General features: G+C 35.6%; 1 protein-coding gene across 2 annotated transcripts; it reads left to right on the plus strand.

Annotated features, from left to right (window-relative positions):
* Nucleotides 1–333: 333 nt before the first annotated feature.
* On the plus strand, nucleotides 334–4171 carry LOC111889492 (elongation factor 2). Of its 2 annotated transcripts, none has more exons than XM_023885642.3 (4): nucleotides 334–448; nucleotides 1102–1148; nucleotides 1254–1341; nucleotides 1546–4171. In XM_023885642.3, exons 2-4 carry the CDS (start codon nucleotides 1146–1148, stop codon nucleotides 3984–3986), a joined length of 2532 nt encoding a protein of 843 aa, XP_023741410.2. In that variant the 5' UTR covers nucleotides 334–448; nucleotides 1102–1145; the 3' UTR covers nucleotides 3987–4171. The 2 variants fall into 2 exon arrangements, with proteins under 2 accessions (XP_023741410.2, XP_042752525.2); XM_042896591.2 differs by lacking the exon at nucleotides 334–448 and adding an exon at nucleotides 535–651.
* The last annotated feature ends 9520 nt before the right edge of the window (nucleotides 4172–13691 follow it).

Raw genomic sequence — 13691 nt, forward strand, 5'->3', positions numbered from 1 at the left:
AAAATATAATTCAATTAGATACATCATACGGCCATGAGATCCTCCTCTTGCAACAAACAAATCAACAAAAACCATCTTGAATTATATAAGATATAAATAACACAAACATCAGTTCAATTATTAAGTTTAAGTATGTCCAAACACCCCTACTAACAATGACATATATAATGGTAACTTTAGCGATCATAGATACCGTTAAGGTAGCAATAATTAAGAATAAGTTAATTTTAAATTTGATTTATTAATCATGGATTGAAAAACAAATGTTATACAATTGATGACTGTGGGTTGTTAAATAGCCCAATGGACCCATCGAACTTCAGAGAAAAGCTAATACCCTAGTGGTATATATAGGGTTTAGAGGCACATCTCGCCTCACTCGATATCTCCTAGGTTCACCCAAATCAAAAGGTCACTGGGACCTGCTACCCCCGCCGCCTCATTCCCAGTAAGCAGTTTCATCCTTCGCATCTGATCTCTGTTGAATTTTTTATTATTTTTAATTTTGTTTGATTCTGTATAATTTATCTTTTTTATTTCCAATTTGCACGATTTCCCTATTTAACGATTGTTTATAGTATCGGTGCTATTTCTTAGCTAATTGCTGTTTTCTTCCGATTTGATGAATTTATTTCGTTTTTAATTGATTTGGTATTGACCGCAAACATTGTACAAGTTTATTGTCTAATCTTACCAGTAATTTTTGGTTTATTACACATCAAGGATCACATTATTTAATCTTAAGGTTTCAAAAGTTAGCCTTCTAGTATTAATGTCTGAAACACTCCTTATAAGAATGGTTTTTTGTGATAAAAGTTTGTCCAAGTTATGCAGAACGAATACATTACATGTCTAGTTGATGCAGTCGGCAGAAATTTAAAGAGAACATATTACACCTAATGAATATCTTTGTTGCAGTCTCTGTGCTCGAGTTATTCTTTGTTTTATACAATTTTTACTTCATATTTCTGCGTTATTTGTGCTCGAGTGATTCTTTGTTTTATACAATTTTTACTTCATATTTCTGCGTTATTGGACCTGTATCTGTCTAGGAGTAATTTGTTTTTACCTGATATGCTTATTACTACATGTTCTTTGCAGGAACTTGGCACACTGCCACTGCTTTTTTGCTTGAGGCTAACAAAATGGTAACCAAATTTAAACTTGAAGCTACTTTACATTTTGCTACACCTTTGTTTCTATGGTGTCGTTCTCTTACCAGATTTTTACTTAATTTTTTTCTTACCTAACAGGTGAAGTTCACAGCTGAGGAGCTTCGTAGGATCATGGACTACAAGCATAACATCCGTAACATGTCTGTTATTGCTCATGTTGATCATGGTAAAAAGCAAGCTCCAATTACTATATTCTAGTTTTCTTATTTCCTTTTGTTAACATAATGGTTTCATTTTTTCCATTATCATCTCTAGTTTGTTAATACTAATTGTAAATATTACTTCAAACCTGCTTTGATAACATTACATACCTTGTTACATTAATGGTGAATACTTACTCCTTATTCTGCCACCATTAATTCGTCAACAGGAAAGTCAACTTTGACCGATTCACTTGTTGCTGCTGCTGGTATCATTGCACAAGAAGTTGCTGGTGATGTCCGGATGACAGATACTCGTGCTGACGAGGCAGAACGTGGAATCACAATTAAATCCACTGGCATTTCCCTTTACTATGAAATGACTGATGCAGCCCTCAAGAGTTTCAAGGGAGAACGTAATGGAAACGAGTACTTGATCAATCTTATTGACTCACCCGGGCACGTTGACTTTTCTTCTGAGGTCACTGCTGCCCTCCGTATCACTGATGGTGCACTTGTGGTTGTGGATTGCATTGAGGGCGTTTGTGTCCAAACAGAAACTGTCCTTCGACAAGCACTTGGAGAAAGGATTCGCCCTGTGTTAACTGTCAACAAAATGGACAGGTGTTTCCTTGAACTACAGGTGGATGGTGAAGAAGCATATCAAACATTCCAAAGGGTTATTGAAAATGCAAATGTCATCATGGCTACATATGAGGACCCGCTTCTTGGTGATGTCATGGTTTATCCTGAAAAAGGTACTGTTGCTTTCTCAGCTGGGCTCCACGGTTGGGCTTTCACTCTCACCAATTTTGCAAAAATGTACGCATCAAAGTTCGGTGTTGATGAGTCAAAGATGATGGAGCGTCTTTGGGGTGAGAATTTTTTTGACCCGAAAACAAAAAAATGGACAACAAAAAGCACTGGTTCTCCATCATGCAAACGTGGATTTGTTCAGTTTTGTTATGAACCCATCAAGCAGATCATCAACACATGTATGAATGACCAGAAAGATCAATTGTGGCCTATGTTGACTAAACTTGGTGTCACCATGAAGTCTGATGAGAAAGAGTTGATGGGAAAAGCATTGATGAAGCGTGTCATGCAGACATGGCTCCCTGCAGCAACTGCTTTACTAGAAATGATGATCTTTCATCTTCCTTCACCTCACACTGCACAAAGATACCGTGTTGAGAATCTCTATGAAGGTCCTTTAGATGACATGTATGCAAATGCGATTAGAAACTGTGACCCCGATGGCCCACTAATGCTTTATGTATCCAAAATGATTCCTGCTTCTGATAAAGGGAGGTTCTTTGCTTTTGGCCGTGTTTTTGCCGGGAAAGTTTCAACCGGTTTGAAGGTCAGAATCATGGGTCCGAATTATGTCCCGGGTGAGAAGAAAGATCTGTATGTGAAAAGTGTTCAAAGAACTGTTATCTGGATGGGTAAGAAACAAGAAACTGTTGAAGATGTTCCGTGTGGAAACACAGTCGCGCTTGTTGGTCTTGATCAGTTTATCACGAAAAATGCGACTTTAACAAACGAAAAAGAAGTCGATGCGCATCCGATTCGAGCCATGAAGTTTTCGGTTTCGCCAGTGGTTCGAGTCGCGGTTCAGTGCAAAGTGGCATCTGATTTACCGAAACTCGTTGAAGGGCTTAAACGGTTAGCCAAGTCGGACCCCATGGTTGTTTGCACCATTGAAGAATCAGGTGAACATATCATTGCGGGTGCAGGGGAGCTTCATTTGGAAATTTGTTTGAAAGATTTACAAGATGACTTCATGGGTGGAGCTGAAATTGTTGTGTCAGACCCTGTTGTGTCTTTCCGTGAAACTGTTTTGGAAAAATCTTCAAGGACTGTAATGAGCAAGTCACCAAACAAGCACAATCGGTTATACATGGAAGCGAGGCCGATGGAAGACGGGCTTGCTGAAGCAATCGACGAGGGGCGAGTCGGTCCACGAGACGACCCGAAAGTTCGCGGGAAGATTTTGTCTGAAGAATTCGGATGGGACAAGGATTTGGCGAAAAAAATCTGGTGTTTTGGACCTGAAACAACGGGTCCCAACATGGTTGTTGATATGTGTAAGGGAGTTCAGTATTTGAATGAAATCAAGGATTCGGTTGTTGCAGGGTTTCAATGGGCTTCAAAAGAAGGGGCGTTAGCAGAAGAGAACATGAGAGGGATTTGTTTTGAAGTGTGTGATGTGGTACTCCATGCGGATGCCATTCATCGTGGTGGCGGGCAGGTGATTCCGACTGCCCGGCGTGTGATTTACGCGTCGCAGCTGACTGCAAAACCGCGGTTGCTTGAGCCAGTTTACTTGGTGGAGATTCAGGCACCTGAGCAGGCACTTGGTGGGATTTACAGTGTGTTGAATCAGAGACGTGGGCATGTGTTTGAGGAGATGCAAAGGCCTGGGACACCTTTGTATAATATCAAAGCGTATCTGCCTGTTGTTGAGAGTTTTGGGTTTTCGGGTGCTTTAAGGGCGTCTACTTCAGGGCAAGCGTTTCCTCAGTGTGTGTTTGATCATTGGGATATGATGGGGTCGGATCCATTGGAAGTGGGGTCACAGGCGAATACACTTGTGCTTCAGATTCGTAAGAGGAAAGGTCTCAAGGAGCAGATGACACCCTTGTCTGACTTTGAGGACAAGCTTTGAGTCGTTGAGATTTGAGAACCAAATAATTTTTTTTTTCATTTTTCTTTTTTAGTTTATTTTTTTACCGGTTGGTTCCTATATATGCATGATGAGAGAAACTTGGTGATGGTTTAAACTTGTGATGACTGGGTTTATTTTTGACAGGTTGGTGGATGATATGGTATTTTTGTTTTATCGTGTCTGAATCTTATTTGCATTATATTATTATATTATATTATTTTATGCGTCTTTTGTCATAGTTGCAGTTTAATCATAAGCTAACATCGTAAGAACTTGATGTTTAATATTAGCTGTGGTTTTTCCCTTTTGTCTCAATATCGTCATTCTTTTTATCATCCCCCAAAACTGTGGGCGTCATATTATATTTTTATTTTTTTAATTGAATAAAATGTAATTTAATAGAAAAAAGCATTTAATTAATTTAGTTGAAACGATTATATTTCTTCTAAAAACAAATAAATAAAAAAACATAAAAACAACAATTTTTAAATAAAAACACTACTTGAAATATTTTTTATATCTCCACTTTAGCACTCACATTGAGCTTGTTTCTAGTGAGCTGGTCCAAAGGGTTTGTTAAAATTTCTGTATCCCTGTAAAATTTCTGTATACCTGTTTCTTTGCTTTTTATCTCGAGCTTGTTGCTTCTCTTTTTATTTTTTTTTATTTTTTTCTTTTATCTCTTTTTCTCCTCCAACGTGTAACTTCTCATTTTCAAAACTTAAATGACTTTGAAAAATCAAATTATAAATTTCGAAATTAATAGTGACGAGCCTCTCTTTTTTGCCTTATCTCAACCCATTGGTCGAACTACCTCTTCAAGCTCGAGCTCATCCACTTCATTCATATCAACCCTAAAATGCGCATATGATGAAAGTGTAACCCGTCTCGAAAACGTTCTATCAACACCTTCTTCGCTACCATACTCTTTTATCCATTCGGAGACTTGGATAAAAACCTCCAAATACCGATAAACTCAAACGACTTCTAATTATTGTCTAATAAGGAATTTTTTAAGGACCGAATCTCAAATTTGTTAATCACATTCACCGTTTTTTCGTTAGTTACCAAATTATTAAAAATGCCGTTAAATTTAGTGACATATTTGTTCATCTTACGAAACTTGCTAGTACATTGATCTTTAGTGCGGTACTTGCCACAATCCATCATCATAAGAAATCGCTCCCGTATGCGTCACAAAAAATGTTCATCTTTTTGCACATTACCTTCTTTGGAATTCTATGAAACATCAACCCATGATTGCGCTAAATCATCCCGTTGTCCGGTTGCCATTGTTGAGACGTCATTTTCTCTTTTCGAACCGGTGCTTTTCCTTTTCCATGTTTTTTGGAGTTGGATGGTTCGCTTGGGTTTCCCCAACAATTTTGTGTTTAGGCTTGGCAACCGGTTTAGTATCGGGTTGAGTTTCCCGGATGAATTCGACTTTTGGTTACAGAACGTATTCAGGGAGGGGGAAAATTTTTTAAACTCGGTTGGGCTAAGATGTTGCATTGTGTAAAATTGTTGTGGTATTTGTTGAAAGTAAAAATGTTGAGGTTGAGCTTGGGTTCGGTGCAAAATCGACGATGAATCAATTTGTGGTTGGCAAACCGACGAATCAACCGGAAGAATATTTGCATGGGATTTGCTACCAAATGTACCTTGATGGTTGTTTGGTTTCATTTTTGGAATACAATGATTTCAAATGTTGTCTAAATTGAAAATGGTTTGTGCGTGAAAAATATACAAGAAAGTAATGGATTTATAGTGGATTTTGAAATTTTTTTTAATAAATAACATAATTTTCTAGCCATTGCCAACGGCTACAAGCGGCTACATTTCAACATTTTGGTGCTGCAAAAGTGTAACTCGCGTATGTATATTGCACTATCGTTTGGGGGTTGGTGCGGTGTTTACCGCACACCGCAGTATACCTCAATGTGAGCTACATGGCACACCGACGGTCTTAACTCCAATTAAATAACAATTTATTTTTAGATTTTTTGTTACACTGAATCATGTACACATTAACAATACAATAAAACAAAAATGACCGAGTAAGTGTACAGTGATGGACTTTGAAGATATGTGAACGCCTTCGGTACGTTGATTGAGAAGATGATTTGCAAGAATTACTAGATCAAGTGGAGTATTTACGGTCTACCTATGCTTGAATACTTGAAGTTATTCTTATTGACATTTAGTAGATTACAAGTCCACCACTTTAGATGCTAATGATTTCTTTATCGTTCTTGTGGTATTTGGTATTTGACTTTTGATGTTTCCTCCCTCCAAATTATCTATAATTTGTGCATTGCATTTTTGAATATATACCAAATTTTCGATAGCAGCACATTTTTACGTGCTTAAGTATTTTAGTGTTGTATTTTTTTCTCTTATAAAATTATACTTTGTTTAATCTACCTAACTATAACAAATTCAATAGAACACCGCCTTCTTGGACGAAACTTGAAGCACAACCTTTATATATATATATATATATATATATATATATATATATATATATATATATATATATATATATATATATATATATATATATATATATATATATATATGGTGTATGAGCTTGATTTAGTGAGTAGGGTAGTGGTTAAGTAAATTAAGCTAAAATAACAACCACAAATGTATGGAAAGAAATGGATAGATTAATAACGACTCAAGACCTATTAAGTTGTTTACCGGTGAAAACAATCCAAGACCTATTGGATTGAGTTTGTATCAAGTCAAGAACACGTCTCAACTATGACAAATAGTGAACTATAACAATAATTAAAGGTGAACAAATGTTCTTTTGATTAAAATTCTATCTCTTTTTTTCATGCAAAACTTGGCTTATATGAAACCTTTATTACAAAGTTGGTGGTTACAAGCCAACCAACCAACTACTCATTAAAACTAGTAAATGAAAATTAAGGAAACTCATGAAACAACACAAAAAAACGTCTAACACACTTACGAATGAAAAAAAAAGTCCATGCTTCATTAAGGAGCCATAAGAAGCATTAAAGTGTAACCCTACTCCACCAAAGAGAATAAAAAACGGCTAGGAGACTTTATGAAGCATAAAAGTAATGGTTTTGAGCACTTAGAAGCCTTACAAATGTTGACCTAGCCTTCATGCAACCCTAATCGGTTACCATTCACAATCCAACCATAGAGCACAAACCACATTCTAGCCCATTAGTAATCAATAATCCACCACCTTTTGGGCTTTCATGATCCATGCTTGGATCATCTCCTCCTCCTTTGAAAGGAATTGACCTCAATTCATCAAGGACATCATCATCAAGATAAGGTGAAAGATCTTCCACATTAAAGGTAGCATGTGCTGCATGGTCCCCTCCCAAATCTATAAACATTATCATTGACACGTGACACCACTTTGTAAGGACCTTCAACTCTTGGCATCAACTTGTTTTTCCTTTTTTTAGGAAAACCTTCTTTCCTCATATATATGCACCCACACCAAGTCACCAACTTTAAAGACACTGGGTTTCCTATGCTTGCTGGACTTCTGTTTGTACACCTCATTCACGGCTTCAATCTTCTCACAAACTTGTTAGAGTAGTTTCATAATGGCCTTCAACTTGTCATTAGCATCCTTCTGAATTAATTCATCCTTTGGAAATTGAATCAAATCCAAAGGCATGTAAGGATTCATACTATACACCCTTCAAAAGGAGAATGACCTGTAGTATACGTAGGAGAACGATTATAGGAAAATTAAGCATGTGTAGTTTGATGTCCCAATCTTTTTGAGTTTTGGTAACCAACCCCCTCAACAAAGTACCCAAAGTTCAATTAGTCACCTCCGTTTGCCCATTCGTTTGTGGATGATGTGATGTACTGAAAAGTAACTTAGTACCAAATTTACTCCACAAAGTGTTCCAATAGTAACTCAAAAACTTGGAATTCATATCAGAAACAATAGTTTTAGGAATACCATGCAAACAAACCACCTCATTAAAGTACAAATCAACCACATTAGATGCATCATTGGTTTTATGATATGGCACAAAGTGAGCCATTTTTGAAAACATATCCACCACCACCATAATAGAATCCTTCCCCATTTGAGTTCTAAGAAAAGCCATAATGAAATCCATGGACACATCTTCTTAGGGACGAATAGGAACCGAAAAAGGAGTGTGAACACCATGCTTGAAAGTTATTTTCACCATGTGACATGTAACACACTTGCCCACTATGTTGGTTACATCCCCCAACATTTTTGGCCAAAAGAAATGTTATTTAAGTACTTCCAAAATTTTGGTAATGCCAAAAATGACCAGCTAAACCATCACCATGAGCTTCAAGAATCAACAACTCCCGTATTGCATGTTTTGGGACACAAAGGCGATTACTTTTGAATAGAACGCCATCTTGTATCACAAATTCACCATTAGGACCACCTGCACATTTCAAAAACGTATCTCTAAAGTCCACATCAGATTGATAATGGTCCTTTATAGTTTCAAACGCCAACAAACGAACATCCAAAGTCACCAATAATGCGTAATGCGTAGAGAGTGCATCAGCCACCACATTGCATTTTCCATACTTGTATTTGCATGAAAAATGAAAGGATTGGAAGAACTCCACCCACTTTGCATGTCTTGTGCTCAACTTTTGTTGCCCATTGATGTACTCTTAGGATATGTCACTCAATTTACAATCTTGGAGTATGACTCTAAGACTTGATCTTGGAACGAAGTATGAGTCATCTTCTTGATTTAACCATTTCAGCAATTCCCTATTGTCCTTAGAGGATCAATTGTGACATGGTTCCATAATCAATAGGATGATCATAAAACATGATACTAAAGTATTATCCTTTCCTTTCAGATTAGAGAAAACTTTTCTCTTTCTGCCTAGTTGGTTCTTCTTATTCGTTCTCCTATACTTTGAAACTTTTCAAAGTATTAGAATTACACTTAATCTTGTAAGTATAACCATATTTACTAAACTTTTAGTAAATCATGACGAATAGTCTTATCGTTCTTTGTGGTGGACCTGACTAGTTCACAACAATGTGTACTAGATCTCCTAGTTCTTCACTTGACTCACATACTTATGCCTACAAGGAATTAGTCTCAATTTTCCAAAGTACAAAGATTTTCATACTTCATATAATTCAAATCACATGATTCCAAGTTTCTGTCCAATTGAAACTTGGGCGATGAGAATCTTCCTTAGAAAATTACGACACTACCACAATCGATATAAGTCAGAATCAAACATTTTCAACATTGCTATTAATAAAAACTTAAACACCAATTTTCATAAATGACATTGCAAGGATATCAGAAAATAAGACAAAATCAAAATTTTTCTTTATTTATAAAAATGCGGAAAAACTTGTCCTTACAATACAATTACAAATGAAAACTACGTTGCTATGTATTCCTAAGCAATCCATCATAAATCTTAAGTAGCAGCTCAAAAATATGATCATCGAACCACGCGATCGAAATCCATATCTTCAGGATCAGACTCAGCTTACTCTTCCTTTAAGCTTCATTTCTCTTCTTTGAGCCTACAAAACATCAAAATGCAATCTTATCACATCATGTTATTAAGAATATATAAGTAGGAACTTAATAGAGTTAGATAGTGAACTTAACTGAAGTAGAACCATACTATTTGATTTTATTATCTCTTAGATCTCTCAGGTAGTCAGGACAACTTTGCAACCAATGTACCTTCTCTTAGCAATAGAAACAAACAGACTCTCCTGGAATGGTACATGGGATAATCACAAACTTAGCCTTTCTCTTTACCATTTGGTCAAATAGTTTGACTTTGGCCAATCACATTTCATTGGGAAGAGAAATCTTTTCTGGACTTGCAATGTTGCGATTGTCAATGTCCATGGAAGTTTGGGAGATTGATTTTCCAATCAAATTTGCTTGACCAGTGCGCCAAATCATTGCTGATTCAGCAACAATTAGCAAATAGGTAAGATCGATAAGGGTCACGCCGTGATCTGTCATATAGTAGTCTTTAACAAAATGGCCATATGATTCGGGAAGTGATTGAAGGACCAAGTCAACAGACAACTTCCTAGGGAAAACGACACCCAATATTCCCAGCCTGTCAATATGCAACTTCATCTCCATGACGTGAGCACATATATACTTTTCATCTTCGTGTTTGCTTGCCAATAGGGCTTGAGTGACCTTAAACTTTTCAAGTCGACGAACACGTGGGTCAGGGAGAATAATTGGAGGAGGTGGAGGAAGTGAAGTATGATTTCTAGTTCCTTGATCAAAACGTGGAACATCATCTTCACGAGGAAAGCTTTTTCCAAAAGATTCGGGAAGACCATAGTTGTCAAAACTAGACATCTACAAGGGGAGAACTTCAAGTAAGTTGATTTAATCCTTAATATAACACCCAAATGAAATATTAAGGCTAGTACCCAACATAATAATTTACAATTCAGAACAGGGATGCCGTAATCCAATTGTAAAATCTTTGAAGGTAGGTAAATGACGATTTACCAATTTCCACTACGAAAACAAAAATTTTAAACGGATTAGGTTTTAAATGAAACTCCAAGATCTTTTGAGATACATTGAACTTTTTAATGGCATGTTTAATCTCGATTATGCCCTTCAAGTTTGTGACTGAGATACCGAGGATCACAAACAAGGTGTGAATAACGATGCAAATTAGCTTGGTAATCTCAATGTCATTAATCACCTAATCAATATGCCGGTTAACCACACACACTCCATTGATCAATGATAATTTATGAGAAACCCATTGCCATCCTTCATTAGTCCACATTAGTGTGCCGGTTAACCACACATGCTCCACTGATTGACCAATAAGTTGCAATGTGAAATTTCATGGGTTAGCATCAAATTCACATTTTCCTAAAGTAACTAAGATTGAGAATTTATAAAAGGTTTAGTTACCTTATATGTTCATTATACTTTTAATGAGGATTTAGTGTCTTATCCTACCTGTTCGGCTAACGACCCTCCACTAGTCAAGAAAGCGGTAGGTGAGAGTGGACACCCATTCAATTGCCATTTTATAGGCAATTTCCTTATACCCCCTTATAGGCCAGCTTCGTGAAAGAGGTCTATTAACGGTAAGACTGACTTTTAACTTATACATATATAATATATAAGACTTTTAATGTTATATAGTATAAGGGTGTATTTTATACATTTAAAATACTTGGTGGTTTAAACTATAAATTAGACTTTTAATTTAATTAAATTTAAACCATATTATTATGGATTTACTAATTCTCTCTTTTAACTAAACACTTAATTAATTTAATAAACTTCATAAGGGTGTAACTTAAACTATTCAAAACATCAAGGTTCTACATTTAAGATTTCACAATTAAAGCTTTCTAATTAAATTTTAAGTTATAAAACCAGGAGGTGCATTTTTGAACCTTTTCAAATTACTAGGGATTTAGAATTCAGTATTTCAAATTAAAACCTTTTAATAAAACTTTTCAAATTCCAAAACTTGAGGGCAAATTTTGAAACTCTTCAAAACCTTCTGGATTCCAAAACATGATGACAAGCTTTGTAACTCCTTCAAAAATTTTGAGTTCCAAAACTTGATGGCAAGTTTTGTAGCTCCCTTTTAAACATTTAGATCAAATTTAACTAATAAAATTAATCACATAATTTATCCTTTAGCAATTTGACTTAATTCTACTCATATAGCAAAATGATTTAAATTCTACAAATAATTAGTTTTTCACAAAATCAAGTAATTATCTTAAAATTTGACAATCATCATTTAATTGGATGAGGATTATCATTACCTTATAAAAAAAATCAAATTTTATGAGCTAAAACAGTTTGCAGTAATGATTCTAATCCAAAACTAGCCAAAAAACTCAAAAATCTGCAAACAGATCAGTCACCACGTCGTGGTCACCATGTAGATTCCAAAAAAATGATTTCTTTTTTCTTTGAACAACAACCAATGCATCAATATAACATAAAACACCCATGGCTCTAATACCACTGTTGGTTTTTGAGCAATATAACACTCTTATGGTGCACATACAACCCTAATGCCTTGGATCTAAGTTTTCTCTAATTATACATGCAAATTCATATTATCCAAAGCGTACACCCTAGCTAACATGCAATTTGAGATATACAATATAAAAACTAGTTAGATGAATACATCTTTGTTGTAGCTTGTAGTTCTTGCCATTTCAAGAGCTTAGCACCTCAAGTGTGATGCCTCAAATGGTTCACAAAACACCATAAGCAAATGGAGGATATTGAGAGAGAGGCTATGAGGCACAAAAGTCGTCTAGGGTTCACCTTGGAATAGAGTGGAGAACTTTTGCATGCTAGGGGTTACTTTTATAGTGTGAAATTCCTTAGGGTTTCAACTTGTAAACCCTAATTCATTCACATGGGCCATAAATCCAATAATCCATATGATAGGCCCTTTGGACTAACTCTTCATAGTCTCTCACATAGATTTAGTCCATTCCTAATCAATGTGGATCATTAGCCCAAACTATAAGTATTACTGATTGACATAATCAGTCCCTATTAATTTAATTAGTCTCTTTTAATCACTAAATTAATTCCAATAAAGTAAATTAATTCCAAATTAATTCTTGATCAATACTAATTAAATAATATGATTTCTCAATTAATATATTATACTTATAATATATTAATAAATCACAAATAACCTCTTTCTCAAATATCCATCCTATCAAATTGTTATGGTGAATGCAACCCAAAATAGACCATGCTACTATCGGGTCAAGTACATACCAATTATAGTTATTGGCTTAGACACCTAATCCAACAGGAATATGTAGCCGCAGCCAACTGTTGTTCCCAAGTCCTTTGGATGAAGACTCAACTTATGGACTATGGTTACAGGATGTTGCGGGTGCCTATTTACTGTGATTCGGAGGGTGCAATAGCGATTTCTCATAATCCTATTCATCACTCGAGTACGAAGCACATTGAACTACGGGACCACTTCATCAAAGACCACATCTTCAAAGGTAACATCAAACTCATTTTTGTTCCCACTCACGAAGAGATAGCTGATGTTTTTCTAAGGCACTCGATGCTACAAAGTTAAATGAATTTTTGGAAATGCTAGGAATGATGAACCCAGAGCTGCAGTTCTTTTTGAATTGATAAGTACCGTAGACCATATCAGGTCTCTAGGGATGAATGAATTGCTTTTTTTTTTCAAATCAAAACTCTTGAAGCACATCCTTCATTGCGTTCCTTTCAAACTGATTAATATATTTTTCATATCTCGTTTTAGTATATCTTGTACACTGAAATCACATATGATCCATATATTCTTCGAGTCTATTTATTTCTTTTATTTCTAACCTTCATGATCAAGTTTGTTTTCAGCTACTTCTACCACAGTCATACCGCATGCTACCGCAATCACTTTGCATTCTACCGCACTTGCATTGAATGAACCTGCAATCATCACTTCATAAACGCCTTAAATAATATTGTGTGCTACTTAATGGAGTTTAATAAATACATTCTTCAAACATTCATTTTGTCACATATGATATTTCAATCCATTTCAAATGGTTTTCCTCAGTCAGGTTCCTTTTTTGGATAAAAGACAAACGAATCGCTTTTCCAAAAACGCAATCTTTTTAAGAAATCTTTTTAAGAAATCTTTTTCCTTAAC

The sequence above is a fragment of the Lactuca sativa genome, chromosome 7, assembly GCF_002870075.4.
Source record: "Lactuca sativa cultivar Salinas chromosome 7, Lsat_Salinas_v11, whole genome shotgun sequence".
Classification (NCBI taxonomy): domain Eukaryota; kingdom Viridiplantae; phylum Streptophyta; class Magnoliopsida; order Asterales; family Asteraceae; genus Lactuca; species Lactuca sativa.

Bases quoted from the DNA above. Each gene is read 5' to 3' on its own strand.
- LOC111889492 (XM_023885642.3), top strand. The intron at 1,342-1,545 runs GTAAAAAGCAAG...ATTCGTCAACAG, and splicing joins TATTGCTCATGTTGATCATG to GAAAGTCAACTTTGACCGAT.